Source organism: Chiloscyllium plagiosum, unplaced genomic scaffold, assembly GCF_037043375.1.
Source record: "Chiloscyllium plagiosum isolate Xiang-an unplaced genomic scaffold, Cpla_swu_hap1 HiC_scaffold_18, whole genome shotgun sequence".
Lineage (NCBI taxonomy): Eukaryota > Metazoa > Chordata > Chondrichthyes > Orectolobiformes > Hemiscylliidae > Chiloscyllium > Chiloscyllium plagiosum.
Window position 1 is genome coordinate 57,219,926 of NW_028270156.1, and position 25,481 is coordinate 57,245,406.

At 41.2% G+C, this 25,481-nt stretch overlaps 1 protein-coding gene across 9 annotated transcripts in view; it reads right to left on the reverse strand.

The window, feature by feature from the left end:
* The window catches only part of LOC122558100 (receptor-type tyrosine-protein phosphatase eta-like), a 216,173-nt gene that overhangs the window by 58,382 nt on the left and 132,310 nt on the right, over window positions 1–25,481 (reverse strand). For all 9 annotated transcript variants that reach the window (XM_087996696.1, XM_087996695.1, XM_087996699.1 and 6 more), the window contains 7 exons: window positions 19,099–19,371; window positions 17,665–17,931; window positions 16,012–16,287; window positions 12,050–12,331; window positions 6,201–6,476; window positions 4,817–5,077; window positions 593–880 (listed from right to left, as the gene is read on the reverse strand). In XM_087996696.1, the coding sequence (XP_087852822.1) occupies window positions 593–880; window positions 4,817–5,077; window positions 6,201–6,476; window positions 12,050–12,331; window positions 16,012–16,287; window positions 17,665–17,931; window positions 19,099–19,371 (1,923 nt within the window). The remainder of the gene's footprint in view (window positions 1–592; window positions 881–4,816; window positions 5,078–6,200; window positions 6,477–12,049; window positions 12,332–16,011; window positions 16,288–17,664; window positions 17,932–19,098; window positions 19,372–25,481) is intronic.

The following is a 25,481-nucleotide window of genomic DNA, read 5'->3' on the forward strand; positions in this document are numbered from 1 at the left end:
CTTTCACAAAAAGCAGTTGAGGCCAAACATTGGATATTTTCAAGAAGATAGACAGATATACCTTTTAAGAGCTAAGGGGATCTAAGAATTTGGGACGAAAACAGGAACAGGATACTGAGGAGGATGATCAGCCATGGTCATTCTGAATGATGGAGAAGACTCATAGGGCTGAATGGTCTACTCCTATTTTCTGCTCTGGATAAAAAAGCAAAAGGGTAATATTTAGTTCATTGCAATTATCTAAAGCAGCAGTGAATCAGCTCAAGCCTTATCTCTGCAGTCCTAGCATACATAAGCACTGCACATTGCGAACTTATATTCACCGTAAACCACTCCCTCCCAGTATGTGCTTTCTTGACTGTTAAGCTTAATGGTTGGAAAAATGGGTGGATTGCCAAATGTTTTGTTCCTAGTGCAGTAATGCGATATCTACAATAAACAGCAACAGACTGTATTGAACATAACTATATCCAGAGCATGGTAAGAGATCACATCTTATCTGGAGTCCTACAGACCCAGGCTCCAGATCCATATGATCTTACATTGCACATTTTTTTATATTGTGAAGAGAGCCTGCTGAATTTAAACTTACGTGTAATGCCGGACGTGCAGTCGATACTGGTCGGTGTGCTCGATGCACCACATGACACGGTAGTGATATTCAATGAATAGTGTGTGAAGAATGCAATATCGTTCAGCATGAATTCTTGAATTCCTGAGGCACAGCTCGAAGCATTATGAGTTAGGAGAGTGCTGGAGTTTGCTGCTTTAATAACAAAGCCGGTGTTCACTCCAGTTGGACAGTCCCACTCCAATTTAAGGACAGGCTGGAGCTCCATTCCTGTACACTTCAGTGAAGAAGGATTAACTGTAGCTGCCTCTGCAGGGGAACCAGAACATCAATGAAAACCTTCTTCAATTAAAGACAAGATTTGAAGAAATAACAATCTGTTCTATAACAATCTCATTGTTTTCCCCCTTTATTTAAGTTCTGATGTGCCTTTCCCAACTTCTCCCTTGAAGATGTGGCTTGTTTAGATATCTCTCGAAGAGTATTCCCCCTACTTTAGACCATCACTCTAGTAGCTCTTCTTGTGAGAACCCAGCAAATGGGTCTTGACAAATTGCTTGATCCTAGGATCCCATTCTAACTGAACTTAACTTGACCTTCACTGAATAATCTGGACAAGGACGCCTAACTGAGTTGTGCTGAGGAGCGCTAAGATTAGTTTCAGCATTAGTTGGCTAACCTGAGATTAGATTACTTCTTCATAGCCATGGATCAAACCTTAGCACCTCCAATCTGTGAAGTTAAGCTTGACATTTCAAACTGCACATACCCATTAAAACACAAGGAAAGGCACATCTACAATTTGCCAATGATCAGCATCGAGCAGCAATTGTTGACCAGCATATTGCAAACCTTAGAAAAGGGTGGAGCTTTACTCCTGTGGAGTGAGCAACAGTTCAAAAATAGACTTCCATTATTGTTATATTGTGACTTTATTTCATTTTAGTTCTTCAATACTAGAAACCGTTTGTTCGGCTTTGCCCGGTGATGTAACATGGAACTGGACTAATTAATTGATTGCTGTAAAGAAAGGAAGTGGAGATCAACAGAGATGTTTTTCAATGTATGCGCAACTGGGAACTGATAGCAATCCCTCTACCATTGCTATTCTGGGGTCTGTCAGTTTGGCAGCATATTGGACACACAGGCATCTGTTTTGTAACATTTGTTGATTAATATCTCCATACATGAGCTGGGGCTTGGTGTCACAAGCACATGAATCAAGAGTCACAGATCGTTTTCTTGGGTCACAAAGATCAGGTTAGGGGTTGTCACGTAGTAGGCACAAAACATTTCTGAGGGGGTGAAAGGAACAGGCACAAATCATATCTTTTATTGGAATCAATAACAGGAAGAAAAATGGAGGATCTAAAGAGAAAACATTGTAAACTGGAATATAAGCCATAGAGAAGGACCTCATTTACAATTGCAACAGAAAGGTAAGGGTAGCAAATACACAGATGGAGAGATATTATTCCCAAAAATGGACTGAGATCTTTAGGACGTGAAGACTAACACAAAGACATGGGTGAAAGGTTTCATCCTCCATGCAGGAGTGCTTAATGCGACTTAATCAGCTTAAGAGAATAAGAATAATATTTGAAACCCAGAGATGTCAATGAAGAAAGCTTTAAAACAAAACTGGAGATTCACAAGCATGAATAATAATGGACTGAATGTAACAAAAGATGTGGTTTAGCTTGGTAGATGTCAGGGAATATATACTGGTTATAATATTCAGAGAAGGATAAAGAGAGAGATTTACATAAGAGAGTCTCAATATTAAAGTCATACATTCTGTCCTTTCATCTTTCATTATAAATTCCTACATTCACTCTTATAGTGGACACTATTTATGGATCTTATCACATGCCATTAACATCTATTGAGAAGTATGTAACTTCAGCACATCAATTTCCATGGGCAAGTATCGTAACTGATAGGAAGTGCATGTCAATTTAATATTTCCAATATTGATTTGGGAATCTTACAACTTTGAATTGACAGAGACAGGTCATTCTAGGCTGACACAGACCCATTGGAACCCATGTGATGTGAAATGAGGGCAGTGGAAATTGCAAGGTGAAAGATGATGGGAAGAAAAAGCATAACAGTTGGATTAAATTTTGACTTGAATGAACTGTGTGGGGGCGTCTGGTAAACTTCTGGGGCTTGTGACACCAAGTCCCAGCTCATGTATGAGTAGTATATTCTAATTTAGTGGAAGATGTAATATTAGAAAGCAGAGTGATAACCATAAACTTCCAAACTTATCACAAATACTTCAAAAAACACAGACACTGAAAGAAATATTTCTTCTACTCTTGGACCAGGGATTCCATCTTTTACCTCAGCTAACAGAGAAATTGGTCTAGTTTTTGCTCCCAAAAATGATTTCCGTGAAGCTTGGCAAAATTGGTGATGCTGGTCTGGTAATGCATCCATGTGGAAATGGTAGCTTTGTTTTACTGTAATCACATGTTTGGCTACGTTGGAAGTATTTGGGGGACTGGAAGAAAATTAATAGTTAATTGGGTAAACATGATTGAATTAAGAAAAGCCACCATGGATTTGTTAAGGATAAATTGTGTTTACTTTAAGTTTTTTGATTAAGTATCAAAGAAGGTTGATGAGAGTAATGTTGTTGCTGTAGAGTACATGATTTCAAAAGGCATCTGCTGAAGTGGCACACAGCAGATTGTCTTCAAAGTTAGAACTTTTGGAATTAAAGGAACACTATCAACAAGAATATTAAATTGGTTGATTGACAGGAACAGAGTGGAAGCTAACGGGTTATTGTTTACAGACTGGTGGAAGATTTGTATTAGAGTTCCCCAAGGGTAGATTTTAGGATCCCGAATCTTCTTCGCATATAGCAACGACATCGACCTTGGTGAAGAGAGACATTTTTGAAATTTGCAGACAATATTTAACTTGGAAATACTGTGAACTGTGAAGGTAGGTGTGAGAATGGCTCCAGTGACAAGGAAGTTCAGTTTCATGGCTAGTTTGGACTGTTTTCCTCAGAGAAGGCTGAGAGAGGATGAGAGAGGTATTCAAAATCATGAGTTACTGATAAACTAGTTGGGGAAAAACTATTTGCATTAGTGTAATGGTGGAGTACCAACAAAACAGATGGTTAAAGAAACAATTTCAACATTTGGAAAAATGTTTTACATAGTGAATGGTTAGGAATGCACTGTCAGAGACAGTCTGCAGGAGACAGGTTCCACCATATTTTTCAAAGGGGAATTGGATCATTACGTTACTGGAAAACCATGCAGAGACATGAGGGAGTAGGAAAAGGTAGATTCCTCCTGCAGAACCAGTGGGGACATGGCAAACCCAATGATCTCATTCTGTACAGCAATTATTTATGATTCTATCTAGCATACTGTATTCAGGTGCTTGAACCAGCAATGTAGCTGGGGTAGCCTTTTGGTTCCTGTGGTCCCTGTAGCTGAGAAACTGAAACAAACAGAGGCTACTTTCTTTCTTTAAAACTGAAGTTTCTATTACTCTGCTTTCAGCATTCCAACTGATTATGGATTTATTTCACCTGTGGATTGTGTCCCCGATATGAAATTAATTAGATTAGATTAGATTACTTACAGTGTGGAAACAGGCCCTTCGGCCCAACAAGTCCACACCGACCCGCCGAAGCACAACCCACCCAGACCCATTCCCCTACATTTACCCCTGCACCTAACACTATGGACAATTTAGCATGGCCAATTCACCTGACCTGTACATTTTTGGACTGTGGGAGGAAACCGGAGCACCCGGAGGAAACCCACGCAGACACGGGGAGAATGTGCAAACTCCACACAGTCAGTCGCCTGAGGCGGGAATTGAACCCAGATCTCTGGCGCTGTGAGGCAACAGTGCTAACCACTGTGCCGCCCACAAATTGGAATTTCTGATTCTGCTTTCATGCAATGAAGCTGCTTGTTTGCTTTCATCTTTCATATAAATAAATTTGTTTTTACCTGTGAAAATGTGTGCATGAGAGGCAGGTGTGTGTGTGTGTGTGTGTGTGTGTGTGTGTGTGTGTGTGTGTGTGTGTGTGTGTGTGTGAGTGAGTGAGAGAGAGAGAGAGAGAGAGAGAGAGAGAGAGAGAGAGAGAGAGAGAGAGAGAGAGAGAGAGAGAGAGAGAGAGAGATAGAATTAATCTTTGTCTTTAAATACTGATAATACAGTTTAGGGCGAACAAATTGACAAACAATTGGAAGCTTCAGCACTTACCTGTGCACTGGTCTAAAATGGCAGAGTCTGATTTAGTGCTATCTGCTGCCAGGGTGAAGATGGTGAATGTGAACTTAGCTCCTGGCGTCAAGTCACTGAGAACAATATAACTGGTATTGACCTTCTTTTCGGAAGATGGATTTCCATCTGTTTTCACTCTGTACGTGTACTCACTCTTGTACTCAAGTGGCTCTTCCCAGGTCAGATTTATTGATACGGTGTTGCTACTTACAACTTCAGGATTTCTGATGGGGTTTGGTTCTGAAGATAAAAAAAAATAAGTTTAAAATTACCTGGTATTCTTCGTTCTCTTGGTAAATTTACTTGCCTTTACAGAAAGCAATCTACAGTTATTAGGGACTGTAATACTGTTGACTGGACTTATCCTTGGAAACACCTAATTTGATTCTGACAACTTATCAACTTGAACACATCAATGCAAAATATAAAGCTGAAGGTTTTGTAATAATTTTTAGCCAGATATTACAAAGACAATAGTACTGAAGACTTGCACTCTGGAACTTGCCATGTACCGAGCCAAGCTGTTCCAGTACAGCTATAACATGGAATCTAAGCAGCATTTGAAAAATTATTCAGTTATGTCCTGTACACAAAAAACAGGAGAACTCTTACCAGGCCAGTTACTAGTGCATTAGTCTACTTTCAATCATCCATAAAATGATGGCATGTGTCATCAATAGTGCAGAAATTAAAGCACCCAACTGTAACTATCTTTCTAGTCAGGTAATCATCATCACCCTCCACCCAATTCAATACACATTTGCACATATTACTGAAAATAATCTGAAGACTGCAAACTTTGATGTCTTTCTTGTTAGTTGCACTGTGCCAGCATGCTCAAAACGTAAAAGTTTTCATGAAGAAAGACACAGACACATTATCTTGGAGCATTCTGGTTAAGAAGTTATAACCTTGCATCATTAGCTGGAGTCTCAACATGATTTAACATTCAACCATAAAGACTTTTGACACAACTCAACCTCAACTGCGTACATTAGACTGCAAAAACAAAAGTCGGATAGCACTCATTCCCCAGAAAGAAACTTTACATGGAAGTAACATTAATGATTGGAAACTCAGACTTGAACTTCCAACTAATTGTGGAAAGCATCATCAATCCTGAGTATAGGTTACATAAGCATAATCAAGCTCAGCTCATTAATAGAAACTGACAACCAATGTGACATCAGATGGAATGAATATTTTCATCCAATTCAATTAAATTAGTGGTACTATATGAATGATTTACCAAGTTTAGTTTAAGAAATCTCTTAAAAGACACTATGAATAGAAGACAAAAATATTCATTCATCTGAATAGCCAAACAAAGTCTATTATGAAGGATACAGCACAGGACACTTACTTGTAGTTTGAGATCTTGTTACAGAGCTACTGTTCAAATTTTGAGGGATAGTAGTTACAATAGTTATGGTGTAGCTGGTTCCGGATTCTAAGTTGTCAATACTGGATTTGTTACTTTCCTCAGATTTGGGGGTGATACTATTAGTTGTTTGCGTTTTGTGGTAAGTAACAGTAAAGTTGTAGGTTCCGATATCCATATTCTCAGGCCGTCCCCACTCAAAGTCAATGGTGGAAGTAGTAAAGCTAGTCACGTTTATGGGTCCAGGTGGTGTGGGAACTGTGGAAAAAATAAAGTTATATCAGGGAATCTTTTGCCTGAGAAAATTTGAAAGAAATGTAGCTTTAGAAATTACAATGACTCAGTCTTGGTCTTGCACTAAGCATGATTATTAAATGAGCAGAATTGATTGATATTGCATTATAGGACATGTGGCAATGTCAGATCTCATGATCACAAATCCCCAAAGGAACTTTCATTTTAACATCTTTAAAATAATAAGATTCACTGCCAACTACAATAGAAACTGGACTCGGTAACAAACCTGGTGTATAGAATTTGCTCAGTCAAGGGGAGCTGCTCTAGATATGCATCCTTCCTGCAATGTGTCTTGAGCCAATGACATATTTTGAAAACATTTAGAATCACAGAGTCAGAGATGTACAGCACGGAAACAGACCCTTTGGTCCAACTCATCCATGCCAACTAGATATCCGAACCTAATCTAGTCCCATTTGCCAGCACTTGGCTCATATCCCTCTAAACCCCTCCTATTCATATACCCAACCAGATGCCTTTTAAATGCTACATTTGCACCAGCCTCCAGCACTTCCTCTGGCAGCTCATTTCATACACACACCATCCTCTGCATGAAAATCTTGCCCCTTAGGCCCCTTTTAAATTTTGCCCCTCTCACCCTAAACCTATGCCCTCAAGTTCTCGACTCCCCCAATCCAGGGAAAAGACTTTGTCTATTTATCCAGTCCATGCCCCTCATTATTTTATAAACCTTGATAAGGTCACCCTTCAGCCTCCAACACTGCAGAGAAACAGCTCTAGCCTAATCAGCCTCTCCCTGCAGCTCAAATCCTCCAACCCTGGCAAGATCCTTGTAAAAGGAGAAAGTGAGCACTGCAGATGCTGGAGATCAGAGCTGAAACATGTGTTGCTGGAAAAGCGCAGCAGATCAGGCAGCATCCAAGGAGCAGGAGAATCGATGTTTTGGGCATAAGCCCTTCTTCAGGAATGAGGAAGGTGTGCCAAGCAGGCTAAGATAAAAGGTAGGGAGGAGGGACTTGGGGGAGGGGCATTGGGAATGTGATAGGTGGAAGGAGGTTAAGGTGAGGGTGATAGGCCGGAGAGGGGGTGGGGGCGGAGAGGTCGGGAACAAGATTGCAGGTTAGGGAACACAGAGAGAGGCCATGGGGGCATGAGGAGAGGGTAACAGGCTATGGGCCAACCATAACAACCACCACCATGAATAAAAGCGGGGTTGATGTCTGTGTGGATGTCATCCATCTACTTTCATGGCTGCCTTAGGCCTGCATCGAGAAGTGGTGAACCCACCTCCAAGCCAGGCTTGTCTCCAAGGCAATGAGAACAGGACAGGCAGTCTCCTCTGAGACAGAAATTGCTGGCCCATGAAATCCAGCCTCAGTAAAGGTCAGTGGGGCATTTTTGAAGAAAAATGAAAGGCTGGTTTCTTTGATGTGTGTCGGAATTGAAAGATAAAGGAACTCCCTTGTAAAAAGGAGATGAAGGATGATGGAGAATATATATTGGACGTGATGGGGTTAAATGGCAAACTGCATAACGAAAAAAGAAGAACCTGTTATTTTGCATCAGAGATCAATGCAGAGGATGGAGGGAGGGAAGGATGGAGGGAGGGAAGGATGGAGGGAGGGAAGGATGGAGGGAGGGAAGGGAAGGGAAGGGAAGGGAAAGGGAAGGGAAGGGAAGGGAAGGGAAGGAAAGGAAAGGAAAGGAAAGGGAGTTATACATATAAAATATGGAAGGACAAGGGTTTGAGAAGGACAATGGAAAAGAGCTGGACAAACATTGAGATCTTAAAGTTGTGGCTACAGTCTAGAAAATCCTTAAAATGAAATGATTTTAAGCGAGTCACAGGTACCTACAGCAATCAATCTTAAAACCATAATTAGGTTCTTTTGGATATTTCTCACTAAGAAAAACTAGTGTACAAGTTGAAACATTGTACGATATATAGATGTGAGCATAAGAGGTATAGTTAGTAAGTTTGCAGATGACACCAAAATTGGAGGTGTTGTGGACAGCGAAGAGGGTTACCTCAGATTACAACAGGATCTGAACCAGATGGGGCAATGGGCTGAGGAGTGGCAAATGGAGTTTAATTCAGATAAATGCGAGGTGCTGCATTTTGGGAAAGCAAATCTTAGCAGGACTTATACACTTAATGGTAAGGTCCTAGGGAGTGTTGCTGAACAAAGAGACCTTGGAGTGCAGGTAGATAGGATAGTGAAGAAGGCGTTTGGTATGCTTTCCTTTATTGGTCAGAGTATTGAGTACAAGAGTTGGGAGGTCATGTTGCGGCTGTACAGGACATTGGTTAGGCCACTGTTGGAATATTGCGTGCAATTCTGGTCTTCTTCCTATCGGAAAGATGTTGTGAAACTTGAAAGGGTTCAGAAAAGATCTACAAGGATGTTGCCAAGGTTGGAGGATCTGAGCTATAGGGAGGGGCTGAACAGGCTGGGGCTGTTTTCCCTGGAGCGTCGGAGGCTGAGGGGTGACCTTATAGAGGTTTACAAAATTATGAGGGGCATGGATAGGATAAATAGGCAAAGTCTTTTCCCTGGGGTCGGGGAGTCCAGAACTAGAGGGCATAGGTTTAGGGTGAGAGGGGAAAGATATAAAAGAGACCTAAGGGGCAACCTTTTCACGCAGAGGGTGGTACGTGTATGGAATGAACTGCCAGAGGATGTAGTGGAGGCTGGTACAATTGCAACATTTAAGAGGCATTTGGATGGGTATATGAATAGGAAGGGTTTGGAGGGATATGGGCCGGGTGCTGGCAGGTGGGACTAGATTGGGCTGGGATATCTGGTCGGCATGGACGGGTTGGAGCGAAGGGTCTGTTTCCATGCTGTACATCTCTATGCCTCTATATGTGTCACACTGTACGTTTCTAAAATAATTTGGAAAATAGAATGTCATTCAATTAAAAATAAACACAGTTCACAATGTCTATGGAATACGGCATTAAAAAATCCACTCACCTACTGGGCGGTGCTCTCAGAGTGATCAGATTCTACCCAATAGCAGAAGTTGATTGATGCAGGTAGCAGCTAAAGTCCCAGGTCCACCGGCATCGAGCAACTTCTGCCACAGTATGTCAGTGAGCATTCAGAACTTCATTTCTATCCCATGAATGAATAAATTTTTTAAAGAATTACTGGCAGATGAAAACTGTCCACTGCTGGAGCCAGGCTGGCTCTCAATCTCCAAAGACCAAGAGACTGAGGGCTAAACCCTAGCATACTTTGGTGTTCAGATGGCAAGACTAAGAGTTATCACCTGCTTGTGTTAGTCGACTGGAGATACCCAGGAATGAAATGTCACACTGGCACCTCATTATCTTGACTGTGGTGTGGAGTCAGTGTACTTTCCAAGTTACTGGCTACAGATGGCAAATAGGATGTTAAGACTCGCACGTGCTTCAAATGACACCTCACATCCACCAATCTCTTCTACTGCTCAGTGTGCCACAGACCCATCATCACCGAACAGCTCTTATCCAGTATCAGATTCTCACGTCATCCAGTCCCATGTTTCTGATCCTCCTCACGCACTTTCTAATTATTCCAATTTCACATTTAACTTACACTGTCCCCACACACCTCCCATCATACAGAATACAGAAGTGTAACAGCAGCACTGATATCATGCCTTTTATTTTTGTAGGACAAGGTCATATGTAATAGTTGGGTGAAACAGAGAAATTATCAGTGGGCACAGGGGGCTGGCACAACTCCAACCTAAGTCTCCTTGAGATGATGCTTAGAATCATGCGCCTGCACTCTGATGTGAAGTGAAAGCTCCAGTGGGTGTGACCTGCTCTCCGACATCACCCAAACCCTCCTCTTCTGGTTTCACAGACCTGGCACGAAGGGATTGGATAAGACTGAGAAACTCTTCCTTACTTGTATAAAGAGATGTGTAGTTGGATAAAGACATTATGGGAAAGCTGAAGGCACTTGCCGGTATTTGTATTTGTTTGTAGAACAGTGGCCAAGGGGATGGTGTGATGGGGCATCTCGGATCGATACAATGGTTGGTCCATGTTGGTTTGTGGAAATAAAGCTCAGAACAGTAAACTGGTAAAACTGGCAAATGAGATATTCTCATCCGATTCACCTTGTAGTCTTCCAAGTATGTTCACCAGCCCTCCTTCCCTGCCCTCACATCCAGATATTCAACTTTCTCATAGCCTGCTTTGTTAAAAGCAAGTCTGGGATGCTTTCTTCTCCAACTATTGCTCCTCTCCCCTCCATGTAGAATTTGCCCTCTTTGCATTTCCTGGATGAGTTCCTGATTGTGACACAGATTAAGAGGTGCTATAATCACAGCAGTCAGGCTCCAGACATGTATTCCTCTTTAGACACTGTCCTGGACTGTTAAGCACCAGCTCTCGAAAGCAATGTGCATACAGTATCCACAAACCCAACCTAAGCAAAAATAATTCTAAAAAAATCCCTGCCTTCTATTTTGCTTTGCCTGTCTGGGACTTTAAATATCAATACAGAAAGGCTCATCTTGCAGTTCAGCACTTATTCTTTGTGGAGCCATTGTCTGGCCCTGCCTGGTCCAAATGAGGTAAATCTGGTACCACAGCAGCTACAGGGAAATGTCAGAATACTGATCCTTCCTCAGGCATGCCTGGATCATTGTGGAAGTAGCTGACTGTGCAACGCACTCCACCATATGGGCACTTACTTTCTATAATGCCACTAAAGGTGGCACTATTGAGGTGGAAACTGTGCTTCTAATGTACAAGCTCAGATGAGAAAGAAAGACTAACCAAAGTTTGAAATCATCAAGACCAGTGTAAAATAATAATCCTGCATCAGATTCACTGAGCTTAAAAAAGAGTTTAAATAATGGGAAAAGGAAGAGGAGATAATATGGTCAACTATGGGGAAGCCATGATTACAGCAATGAACGTAGTTTGGTGAAGAAGTCATCCAAACTGTACCTGGTCTCCAAAGTATGGAGGGACTATGCATCATGTGTACGAAATATGGTTTCACATCACAACTGTTTAGGGGCTTAAGTAATAGAGTAACAAACAGTGAATGGAAAGATATTGTATCAGTCCCACTTGCACAATAAAGGACCAATGTTAGGACAGTTGGAGGAAGCAGCAGCTAAACATTTAACAAGATTATAGAGGATGGTATCCAGGAGGGAGTCTTCATCACGTTGGAAGATGAAATATCCTTCACATCTTTTAAAAGGTAAGGAAATCTGAGACACCTTCTGATCCCACAGTCATACGTATTTGTGATTGAAGAGAATATAGTTAAAGTAGTCATTCTGAATGAAGGACTGCTCAGCCAAATGGGAGGGAACTTGTTGGATTATTGTTTAAGAAAGCAGAGGTTCTGTTTAATGTCCAAGAGGTGACTATTAAGGCTGGACAATCTAATTTTGTTAATGTAGCAGAGAAATTTTAAAAAGTTGCACAAGACTGTATATGGTGATAAATAAAATAGTTAAGATGTGAGGAAACAAAGTCAGAACAATCCAGTTCCTTATCAATTTGGATAGAAAACATTATTATTAAAGGACAATCAAATATGCTTTATCCTTACTTGTGGCTTCTTTTACAGAATCTGAAGTTATGCGATGGGGCCCAGTTATTGTTGCCAAGTTTACACAATACAATCTTCCAGGGCGTAGGTTGTTGAACACTATACTATTTGTTGATGATGACACTGTGGTGGTATTTCTGAATTCTGCTGGATTTGCACAATCTTCAATGTCAACAATGAAGCTGTCAACACCTCCGGGTGGACGGATCCAGGAAATGGTCAGTGAATCAGTCGTGTCCTCATGGCTCAGAGTGATATTTCCTACTGGTATTTTCAGAGGTTCTGTTGGGAAATAAAGCAGCATTAGAGTCTCACAGTGAGAGATGTATGATAATGTCATGGACAATTTGGCTTCATCTCACCAAAAGCACTTCGAGGTTCTGCATATAGAAAAGAACTGTCTTACATCAATTCATCCCCTGATATATTGGGTCTCATTTGATATTTCCTACCTTTAACTTCTTGGCTGCTTTCTATCAGAAAATTCAACTGCTCATACCTTGGAGATCCAAGTAAGGTCCCACTATCATGCCAGGAGGAGAACAGAAAAAAAAAGATTTGGGGATTTTCAACCTTTATGTGCATTGTACATCCCAAGTTTATTTTTAAAAATCACACAACACCAGGTTATAGTCCAATAGGCTTATTTGGAAGCACTAGCTTTCAGAGCACTGCTCCTTCATCAGGTGGTTGTGGAGTATAAGATTGTAAAGCACAGAATTTATAGCAAAAAGTTTACAGTGTGATGTAACTGAAATTATATACTGAAAAAAACCTGGATTGTTTGTTAAGTCTCTCATCTTTGGAATGACTATGTTGGTTTCAATTCTTATGTAAATTGCAAACTTTTTAAAAAAAGTTACATTCTCAGGTGAACTTTAACAATTGGTGTCATGTCGGCTCAGATAATGCATAGAAGGTGTGAGCTGCCCTGTATGATTTACAAATCCGTTTTTTAGATTAGCATCAGTCTGACCATTGTGGCATAGACAGTCACCTGTACCTTTATTGTATGCTCTTTATTCTCTAGTAACAAGAGTATTAAACTTTTTACTTCATTTTACATTTTAAACTCTTAAACCAAATATATTTAATAAAGAGAAAAAAATGAAACAGACAGAGCATTGTTCCATATTGACAGCAGAAATCCTTCCAACGACTGGAGCTGTAAACCAAAAACAGAATTGTAACCATGTACTTTGTCACCCTTTTTAAGTCACTTTTAATTTTTAATCTGACAAATTTCTCAACACTACAGAAGTCAATATTAATCCAACCATCCGTATCTCAGAAATGATCAAATATACTCTCAGAACCAAATAAACAATGCTCTTTGATATTTCCGAAGCATGCTCTTGGGACTTCTCAGAGTTTAATTAACTAACCACCTGTATATAATTTGGAGGAATAAGGGTGAATTATTTCTTTCTGAGCCTACTACAGACAAGGCTTTAATCCTGTATTGTGACAAATTTGGTCTCACAGTTTATGAAGACAAAATTTAAAAGAGAATTATCACTAAACCAAAATTTTGTCAAAAACATATTTTTTGTCCTTTCTTAACATTGCTTATAGCCACATGTAGGACAAGACCACAAGTCAATTATTACTCAATTTGAAATTTATTCACAAAATGAGATTTTATAAATGTATCGCTCCAAAGTCTACAACTGGCCACCAGCAGCTGAAACCTCAGATATATCCCAGGATATGCATACCAAGACCCTGGTGGAGTTCAGACATCTCAACATAGGTGGGAATTACTTGTCTAGTTTAAACTGCAGCTGAACAAGTTTCCTGCTGCATTGGACTCTCTGGGAATATCTCAGACCTTGAACTCAGGGTTCTGGACTTGAGTCAGATAAAAACAACTTTAAAAAATGTTGGATGGTTTTAAAACAAAAACATAGTCTAACAGCTGACTAACTCCACAACTGACGTTCTCTATCACTTCCCCTAACAATCAACTAAACCTGACTATCTTCCACTCGACTACTCCAAGGCCAAACATTTAACTCCTGATCAGCCCACTAACCCTAAAGATATGCAGGTTAGGTGGATTGACCATGCTAAATTGCCCCAGCGTGTCCAGGGATATGCAGGTTGGGTGGATTAGCCATGGGAAAGGCAGGGGCTGGGTTGGGTGGGATGCTCTTCAGAGGGTTAGTGCAGACTTGATGGGCCAAATAGACTCTTTCTGCACTGTAGAGATTCTATGGTTCAACAATTCTAACCCACCTTGCCTCACCTGAGTAGACTACTTCCCACTCATCCCCAATCACCCTCCAGACCCAAAGACTCACTCACTCAGTAAAACAATGGAACATTTAAAATCTTATTAAAAACAGAAGCTTGTGCCCTAAAAGAAGGGACTGGTCCTTCCCTTCCCCCAACTTTGCTGGCTGGATTCAGGTGAGAGCTATGTATTCCTCCATCAGCCAAGACCACAAGATCCTGGAAGAAATGGAAGGTAGAATCAGGTCAGGAAAACCTTTAAAAGCAGGGAGTGTGCCCAACGTCGCTGCTGACTGGAAGACCAAGGTTAGTTTTGATAGACTGCTAATCAACCTGCTTTGACAATTTATGATAGAGCTCTGCACAGGTGGGACATGAACCCAGGCCTTCTGGCCCAGAGGTAGGGTCACTACTACTAGACCTCGCAGCAAAGTTTAAATACAGTCTAATTCCTTCTTGCCCATCTCAATAATACAACGTTCCAGTACCCTCCAATGAGCTAGTATCCCCATTTTCCTTAACAGTCTATCATTCTGTGAGATTGCCTTATTAGGGTCAGTTATGTCTGGTGGTCACATGCACAATAAGATGCTATATTACAGTTCAAGCAGTGATAACTGAGATTTAGAGCTTTACCATATGTGGAACACATGAGGTGCGGTCTAATATGCAATTTCAGTTTTCCAACATGCTCAGTTTATTCAAAATGATTTTTTTCACCATTCTGAGGGAAAGAATTTCAATTATAATCATATTTCACAAAAAAGGTTTACAGTAATCATTAATGTCCGTGGCTCAATGTACATTGGAGTCATTTGTTCTCTTCATTTCAGGTCTCTCCAGATGACAACAGACTTCCAACTTAAAAGTGCTGACTGACATTTGTAGTACACAAAGTGAAACAAGTAATTATCACAACCAGTTATCCTTCTTCCCTTTTGGGCACTTGGTAATGTGCAAGACAATCATTTCCCTAAGTGCCTAACCGGATTCAAACTCTTAGCATTCTGCGATATCATCATCTGCAGCTCCCACGTATTGCACCCCTTTCTAATCTCAAAGGTCTATGACAACGTGCAAAGACAAGGACTTGTGATTGAAAACTGCAGTGATCCAGTTCCACAGCAATGCCAATTATGTGACAAGGAATATTATCTGGACCGTAGATCAAACTCTTCACTATTTCTGAACTTTGTATTTCTCTCCATACATTACACTGCAGTTAAGTGCTTCACAGGAGGACACACCAATATTGAATAGTTGTGGAGGCCAACTCACACCCTTTCTCTTAAAACCATCAGTAAAGACCAAATCCAGCCCTTGTTTGAATGCCAGTAATTCATACAGGGACATGGCTCTAAATGCAACTTCACGGTCTGATTACCATTAGTGTTCCCATTTAGACAACATTGACAGTGTAAGTGTTGACTATCTATCTTTACCTGCTATTCACACAGTTTCCAGCAGAGGCCACTGCAAAGCAGTTAAAAGCAAAATTGGTTTCCGGTTACTCTTTCCCACTGCATTGTGATTGAAACACTTCCATTCAGTGTCCTGACTGAAACCACCTAATTTATCCCACATTCAGCATTGACCCTGGGATCCTGTTGGCATGTGGCTTAAGAGCAAGACCATTACCATGAATGTGACCAGAGAATGAACGCAGGTTTAAAAAAAATCAGTCATTTCATGCAGCTAATTTATTTCCCACACTCCCGAGCTTTTACCTGTATAATTGGCTAGGACAACTGGGTCTGCTTCAGTGCCATCCTTTGCCAGAGTGATAATGGAAAATGTGTAGTTGGTTCCAGGTGTCAGTCCCATCACAGTACCATTTTCACTTCTTACAGTTTTACTTCCATTACCAAGCATGGGTGGTGGGTTTCCATCTGTCAGTATCCTGTACCGATATTCAGCTTTATACTGCTCAGGTCTTGTCCAACTCAGGATTATGCTGGTTGTCTCAATCTGTACTATTTGTGGGTCATTTACAGGATTTGGTTCTGTTGAGGGAATAATTTAAACAAATACGTTTAACAAGAGTGGAGCCAATTCGCATCCAATGATCTTTCAACATTCTGTGTTGCTTTACAGGGATACCAGAATCCCAATAAGTGGCTCTCTCAGACAGAATAATTACTACAAAATAGAACCTCCATTTTGTTCACTGCAACCTTCAGATAACCGAGAGGTAAAGCTGTTGGGGGGAAATCACAGATCTATCCCAGTGCCGTCAGTCTGAACACAATGTGTTAGTGTCCTGGACTTCTGCCCCCATCAATGATCGCTGCCAACCAAAAATCAATTTATATAAATAAAAAGGAATCATGACAACAAATTAGCAAGTCCATCTGTTAGAAACTACAGCAAGACCAAACATTCCTTGAAACGTATTATTTCCAATATGACAAAGTTACACCAGAATCATGAAACAATTATTTGTGGTTTGGACAAATCCACTTACAATGGACACCTCTCAATTTAATCCACAAAACAAGAAAACCAAACTGACAGAGCTAGTAGAAGTAGATTTGAAAAGTGGATTTTGCTGTTATGGTTGGCATTTATTGCTCATTCCTAGTTGCTATTGCTGGTCAGTTGCCTCCTTGCAATTTGATACGAGTGAGTGACCTATAAAGCTAGTTTAAAGGGGTCACTTACAGGTATGATCAAAGAAGACTGGAAGATTTTATTCCAGTTAGGTCTTCAAATAATCAGTAGCTTCATGGTTACATTATAATCACATCAATGGTGCTTGTACATACTCCATGGTCATTTTAACCTGAGGTGAGACTCTATCATGGATCTTCTGACCCAGAGCTGAGGACACTACCAGTACATCATAAGACTCGCCTTGTTCTGTTCTGTGCTTTGACAGATCATCTCATGTCCATGCCACTAACAGCCCATTAATTAAAAGGTATATGTGGATGTGGATGTCTGCCTGCTTGTTCTATATAGTGTCTTTGCATGGAATCTTGTAAATTATGTTACTATTGCACATAATGGGTATAGGGTCTTTTGTTCTGGTGAGTTGTCTGAACATGGCTGTCAGATCTATGAACACAACTACCTACTAAACACCATGACCGGCTGTCCCTAAGAGCCACCGATGACAAGGACCACAAATTTGACATCAGGGAATCACAACCATGGCAACCGGTACCCGAGCTACAAATCTTTATGTAAACGTTGAATTAAAAGCATGTGGCCTTTTGACTCCACCCCCAATCCCTCCTTTTGAAAATTCTGATATATTCTGGAAAGGTCAGTAGTTTGCCAGACGATCTCAATGTTTTTGTCAAAGCATGCCCATACGTGTCATGCCCCCATGGATAATTGAAAACCCAACCAATTATCACATGCCTTGTTACACTTACTGGTGAAGTGAGTTGTTGACACAAAGTCACTTTTGAATTGTCCAGGTCCAACTGTGGCCACAGAGATGGTATAATTAGTTCCCGAAGTAAGGTTTGTAATGTTAGTGGACGTTGTGTTTTCCTTGATAGAATCAGTGACAGAACCGTTGTTGTAGGTGACATTGAAGGCAAAGCTTCCATCATCCATGTCTTCAGGTAATCCCCAGTTTAATGAGATGAAAGTCGTACCAAAGTTGGTCACATTTAAAGTCCCTGGAACACTGGGAACTGAATGGGGACAAGTATAAAAGCATTATTCCAATGAACCAATGTATACTGATTTCTAAAGGGATTTGAGATACTCCTCAGCTTAATGTTCCTCAACACAGAAGTAGTTCTATTAATTTGAATAATCACTCGGTGTGATCAATACTTAGGACTGGTATTAGAGGACCAAACCATCACCAAATTTGGTAATAAATGGAGAGTGTAGTCTTATAGTAATAGGACATGAGTATGGTGGGTTATAGGGGAGGGGGAATGCAATGCTAGGAGATGTGAGAGACATTAATTGAGCCTTCAGTTGAGGGCCTGCATGGCTAATACCATCACCCTTGGTATACAAGTTAAAGTCCTTTCTAGATCTGGGGAGATAGGCTTCTTCTTCTGATTTAAATTCATGTGAAATTAGGTTTATCAATCTTAAATCACCCACTATCTCCAATGTAATGCAAAACAAAACCTGTTCAATAAGTAATCAACACCTTATGATTCAACCATTGCAATTGATTAATTTGTCAAACTGCAGTTTGGGGCAGGGTTGATATGCAAATGATCATCAAATTCAGGATAATAGAACTGTAAAATTATCAAAATAGGCATTGAAAAGCTTCACTGCCAACTAGTCAATGCTGGTGATACCATGATATTGATTATTTTGTGTTTCCCTAATTATAATAAACTAAAACTTCAAAATGGAGAAAGTCAGGACTGCAGATGCTGGAGATTAGAGTCAAGAGTGTAGCGCTGGAAAAGCACAGCAGGTTAGGCAGCATCTGAGGAGGAGGAGGAGAGTCGACATTTTGGGAAATAGCCCTTCTTTAGGCTTATGCTCGAAGTGTCGATTCTCCTGCTTCTCGGATGCTGCCTATCCTGCTGGGCTTTTCCAGCACCACACTCTCGACACTAAAACTTCAAAACGTTTTCTTTGGCTGTGAATTCTAGGGCAGGCAAGCTTGCCTCGCTTTTTGGTTGACATCCCAATTGTTTTGTACCCGAGCCATAGAAACAATCAGCAGTAGTTAGATGTTATAGATATGCTTACAGCAGTGAATCAGATTCAATGGTGGGGATGCTTAATAAACTGTTAATTTTTAAAAATAATATAAATTTAAGCCTTCCCACACTCCATTTGCATGCAGCTAATCGAAATGGATTTTCTTGCATTGCACATACCTGTTGCAACTTGCACATAGTCAGAGGTTTCATTGAAAGGCCCACTGTTAGTTATCACAGTGACATTGTACTCTCGTCCAGGACGAAGATTGGTGAATGTTAGTGGCAATGTGGTATCCGTGCTTCTGACTTGTAGTGACAAATCTTTTATATCTTGAACAAATACAAAAAAGTTCTCCACGTTGCCAGGAGGAGCAGCCCAGGAGATGATCAATGTGTTTATCATGCCGCTATTATTGACTGTGATGTTTTCGGTTGGTATACGGACAGGTCCTGCAAGGTTGAAAGAAGTTTAAATTTTCTAAGATTATTCAGATGCAAGGAAAAGTGTTGAAAGTTTGGTTAGGAGAAGTCAATCCCAGAGCAGTAGAATAGGATCAGAAACATTCCTTAAGGTTGTGTGTCAGTCAGATACATCATGGTTGATATGTATTTCCAACTCTACTTGGATTATTTGCTTTTGCTCCATAACCTTTTTGTTGGGTGAGTATATCTATCACTAACATTCCACTTTCCTTTGAAGGAGAACATTGCAGATTTGTTTAAAGATTAGATTCCCTACACTGTGGGAATGGCCCTTTGGCCCAACAGGTCCACACCGACCCTCTGAAGAGTAACACACCCATTTCCCACTGACTAATGCACCTAACACTATGGGCAATTTAGCACAGCCAATCCACTTGATCTGCACATCTTTGGACTGTGGCAGGAAGCCGGAACATCCGGAGGAAACCCACGCAGACACAGGGAGTATGTGCAAACTCCATACAGACAGTCGTTCAAGGCTGGGATTGAACCCGGGTCCCTGGCCCTGTGAGGCTGCAGTGCTAACCACTGAGCCACCATGCCGCCCCCTCATTCAAGGGGATGCTTTCCGAGTTCCTCCCTAACTTTGGTTCATGTTATTTTTCCCTGTATTTCCTGTCCTTGGGTGGAAAGCTCTTTTTTTCCCCAAGTAGGCTACTCTTACCTTCTACCTTGATTTACCTTTTGAGAAAAAAGCCCTTGGATTTTACTCAAATTCCCTCAACAGAAAATTGACACTTTTTAGCACTAGATGTTTGATGCTGAGATTTAGTCGGGGTGTTAGGGTAATGCACTAGGAACTTCTTTATCAACCATTTTATGAATCAATACTTGGGCAGAAGGTGGGAGAGGGAGGGGAGAGAAGAGTAAATTTAGCTGGGGGCGGGGGAGAAGATTCAGCTATAGTTCATGACTGTAGCATACAGAGGTGGGAAACCTCTGCATTGAACATTGAAAACATACCTTACCATGATATGTGGAGCTGGTGGAAACTGGAGCCATCCACAGTGACCACACCTGCAGTGAGTTTTGGCTGCATGAGTGACTTTGGCTCAGAGCTCATGAGTTGAGTCTGAGCTGTGGACACTGAGACACACGAGAGGACACCATTTCAGGAGTGTGATGAGATGATGGCTTGAAGGGATTTGTATTATTCTGGTTTTATTCATTTTATGAAGAAAGGATGAGACAGAGGTGTCAAGCAGTCTGCTCAAAGCCAATAGAATAAACAGCTTGTGAGGCCTTGGGGCTTTTTAAAAATTGGAACAATAGAAGAAACCTGAATGGGTGGGGTCAAGCTCCCAAAGAACCAGGACTTTTACGGCTTTAGTTTCTGTAGTTGTTGGGGTATTGAAACTGGGTATGGAAGTTCTTATTCCTCTCTCTGTTACAGCTAAAAGCCAGGGTTCCCTTCCTGCTGCTAGAATTGCATGTGAGTCAATGTATTTTACTGAATTTGCCTTTGCCAAGGCTGTGTATATGGGATGTTACGATATTGGAACAGTTAATTAGTAGCAGTTAATATATCTATTATTTTGTTAAGCATTTTGTCAGATACATTAGGGACATTTAAGCGATCCTTGGATATGCACATGGAAGACAATATAACAAAGGGTATATAGGTTAGTCTGATCACGGAGTAGCATAAAAGGTCAGCACAACATCGAGGGCTGAATGGCCTGTATGTGCTCTACTATTCTATTTTCTATATTTCGATAGAGTTACAGTTAAGCCAATTCTTTTTATTTTATTTTGTCTATTTTTACACTACGGTTAAATACAAAGTGTGTATTGCGTGAAATTGAATAATTTGACAAATCAAATTGCATTTGGAACACAACACTTTACACTTACCTTTAAAATAAAAAATGTTTGAGTCCAGACTACCTTAATACATCTTGAGGGGGGTTTGGTCTGGTCCATAACAGGAAGCAGTCAGACCTCTTTTAATAATTATTCCAAATTTGGAACAGGAATAGTAGGTGTGACAATGTGTGAGGTGGATATGGGGATTCAGAATTCAGCTTTGGAGGAGCCTTATCCAATAGGTGCAAGGTTCTTGCTCCCACCGTGAACGAGGGCATATTCTGAAGGGAGGAGGAACAAACTGACCAAAGCACCATGGTTCACAGTACATCCAAATTGGAGGAGGAAAGAGAAGTGTAATAGCAGATTGCACAGTTCAGGCAGTGGATATTGTTCTTTGCAACAACGACAAAGTATTCTGAAGGCTGTGCTGTCGACCTGATGCCAAGGCTCAGGACATCTTTTCTGGGCTGGAGAACAACTTGGAGTGGGAAGGAAAGGGTGCTGTTGGTGTGGTACACAGAAGTCCCATAGGACTAGGGAAAAGAGCTATTCCAAGCAGCTCAAAGCTAAATTAAACAGCAGAACCACAAAGGTCATAATCCTTGGATTACTACCTGAACCACATGCAAATTAGCGGACGATAAATAAGACTAGAGCAGCATTGTGTAGCTCAAAGATTAGCGTGGGCGGAATGTGTTCCAATTCATAGGGCACTGGGATCAGTACTGGGTAGAAAGAGAGCTGGTCTGTGAGATGAGCTTCATTTGAACTATGTGAGTACAGTGTCGTAGCAAATCATAACTGGAGTGCAGTTGGGGCTTTATACTAATTAGTGGATGGGACAATTCAATTGAAGGGATGTTTAAAAACGTCAAAAAGAAATAAATGGGAAGAACTCCAGGGTAACAGATGTGCTGAAAGCTAATCAAAATGTGACAAGAAGGAGTAAAACACATATGCAGAAGAATGCAACAGAAATTAGAACCGGGGGACTAAACATGTTTAAGAAAACATCAAAATTTAAAGCTCTTTATCTGAATATACACAGCATTTGTAACAAAATAGTTGAGTTGATGGCAAAATTCAAGATAGATGCATATGACTTGATTGCTATTAAGCATGGTGACCAAGACTCGGAACTAGCAGCAGGCCAGCGTCATTGAGTCATACATACATTGAGACATACAGCTTGGAAACAGACCCTTCAGTCCAATTTATCCATGCCACCCAGATATCCCAACCCAATCTAGACCCACCTGCTAGCACCCGGCCCATATCCCTCGAAACCCTTCCTATTCATATACCCATCCAAATGCCTTTTAAATGTTGCAATTGTACCAGCCTCCACCACTTCCTCTAGTAGCCCACTTCATACACGTACCACCCTCTGCATGAAAAAGGTGCCTGTTAGGTCTCTTTTATATCTTTTCCCTCTCACCCTAAACCTATGCCCTCTAGTTCTGGTCTCCCCCACACAGGGAAAAGACCTTGTCTACTTATCCTATTCATGCCCCTCATGATTTTATAAATTTCTATAAGATCACCCCTCAGTCTCCAACACTCCAGGGAAAACAGCCCTCGTCTATTCAACCTCTCCCTATAGCTCAAATCCTCTAACCCTGGCAACGTTCTTGTAAATCATTTCTGAACCCATTCAAGTTTCACAATATCCTTCCAATAGGAAGGAGACCTGAACAGCACACAATATTCCAAAAGTGGCCTAACCAATGTCCTGTATAACCGCAACATGACTTCTCAAATCCTGAACTCACTACTCTGACCAATTAACTAAAGCATACCAAATGCCTTCTTCACTATCCTATCTACCTGCAACTCCACTTTCAAGGAGCTATGAACCTGCACTCCAAGGTCGCTTTGTTCAGCAACACTCCCTAGGACCTTACCATTAAGTGTATATATCCTGCTAAGATTTCCTTTCCCAAAATGCAGCACCTCGCATTTATCTCAATTAAATTCTATCTGCCACTCCTCAGCTCATTGGCCCATCTGATCAAGATCCAATACAATGGGATAACCTTCTTCGCTGTCCACTACACCTCCAATTTTGTGTCATCTGCAAACTTAATAACTATACCTCTTTAGCTCACATCCAAATCACTTATATAAATGACAAAAAGTAACAGACCCAACACCAAACCTTGTGGCACTCCACTGGTCACAGGCCTCCAGTCTGCAAAATAACCCTCCACCACCACCCTCTGTATTCTACCTTCGAGCCAGTTCTGTACCAAATGGCTAGTTCTCCCTGTCTTCCATGAGATCTAACCTTACTAACCAGTCTCTCTTGGGGAACCTTGTCGAAAGCCTTACTGAAGCCATATAGATTATGTACAGTGCTCTGCTCTCATCAAGCCTCTTTGTTACTCTTCAAAAAACTCAATCAAGTTTGTGAGCCATGATTTCTCACGCACAAAGCCATATTGTTTCTGCCTCATCAGTCCTTCCCCTTCTAAATACATATACATCCTGTCCCTCAGGATTCCCTCTAACAACTTGCCCACCACTGACATACTGCTCACTGGTCTATAGTTCCCTGGTTTGTTCTTACCATTTCCCTTAAACAGTGGCAGCACATTTGCCAACCTCCAGTCTTCCGGCACCTCACCTGTAACTATCAATGATACAAATACCTCAGCAAGAGGCCCAACAATCACTTCCATAGCTTTCCAGAGTTCTATGGTACACCTGATCAGATCCTGGAATTAATCCAATTTTTTGCATTTCAAGACATTCAATACTTGCTCCTCTGTAATATGGGCATTTTTCAGATATCACCATCTATTTCCCTTCATTCTATACCTTACATATCCTTTTCCACAGTAAGCACTGATGCAAAATACTCGCTTAGTATCTCCCGCATCTTCACACAAATGCTGTCTTGCTGATCTTTGAGGGGCCCTATTCTTTCCCTAGTTACCTTTTTGTCCTTAATGTATTTTTAAAACTCCTTTGGATTCTCTTTAATTCTTTTGCCAAACTATCTCATGTCCCCCTTTTGCCCTCCTGACTTCCCTCTTAAGTATCCTCGTTCTGCCTTTATACTCTATAAGGAAATCACACGATCTATCTTGTCTATATTTGACATATACTTCCTTCTTTATATTAACCAAACCCTCAATTTAGAACATAGAACAGTACAGCACAGAACAGGCCCTTCAGCCCACGATGTTGTGCTGACCACTGATCCTCATGTATGCACCCTCAAATTTCTGTGACCATATGCATGTCCAGGAGTCTCTTAAATGTCCCCAATGACCCTGTCTCCACAACTGCTGCTGGCAACGCATTCCATGTTCTCACAACTCTCTGTGTAAAGAACCCGCCTCCGACATCCCCTCTATACTTTCCTCCAACCAGCTTAAAACTATGACCCCTCATGTTAGTCATTTCTGCCCTGGAAAATAGTCTCTGGCTATCGACTCTATCTATGCCTCTCATTATCTTGTATACCTCAATTAGGTCCCCTCTTCTCGCCCTTTTCTCCAATGAAAAAAGTCTGAGTTCAGTCAACCTCTCTTCATAAGATAAGCCCTCCAGTCCAGGCAGCATCCTGGTAAACCTCCTCTGAATCTTCTCCAAAGCATCCACATCTTTCTTATAATAGGGCGACCAGAACTGGACGCAGTATTTCAAGTGCGGTCTAACCGAAGTTTTATAGAGCTGTAACAAGATCTCACGACTCTTAAACTCAATCCCCCTGTTAATGAAAGCCAAAACACCATATGCTTTCTTAATAACCCTGTCCACTTGGGTGGCCATTTTAAGGGATTTATGTACCTGCACACCAAGATCCCTCTGTTCCTCCACACTGCCAAGAATCCTATCCTTAATCCTGTACTCAGCTTTCAAATTCGACCTTCCAAAATGCATCACCTCGCATTTATGCAGGTTGAACTCCATCTGCCACCTCTCAGCCCATCTCTGCATCCTGTCAATGTATCGCTGCAGCCTACAACAGCCCTCTATACTGTCAACGACACCTCAAACCTTTGTGTCCTCTGCAAACTTGCTGACCCATCCTTCAATCCCCTCATCCAAGTGATTAATAAAAATTACAAACAATAGAGGCCCAAGGACAGAGCCCTGTGGAACACCACTCACCACAGACTTCCAGGCAGAATATTTTCCTTCTACTACCACTCGCTGTCTTCTGTTGGCCAGCCAATTCTGTATCCAGACAGCTATGTTCCCCTGAATCCCATTCCTCCTGACCTTCTGAATAAGCCTACCATGGGGAACTTTATCAA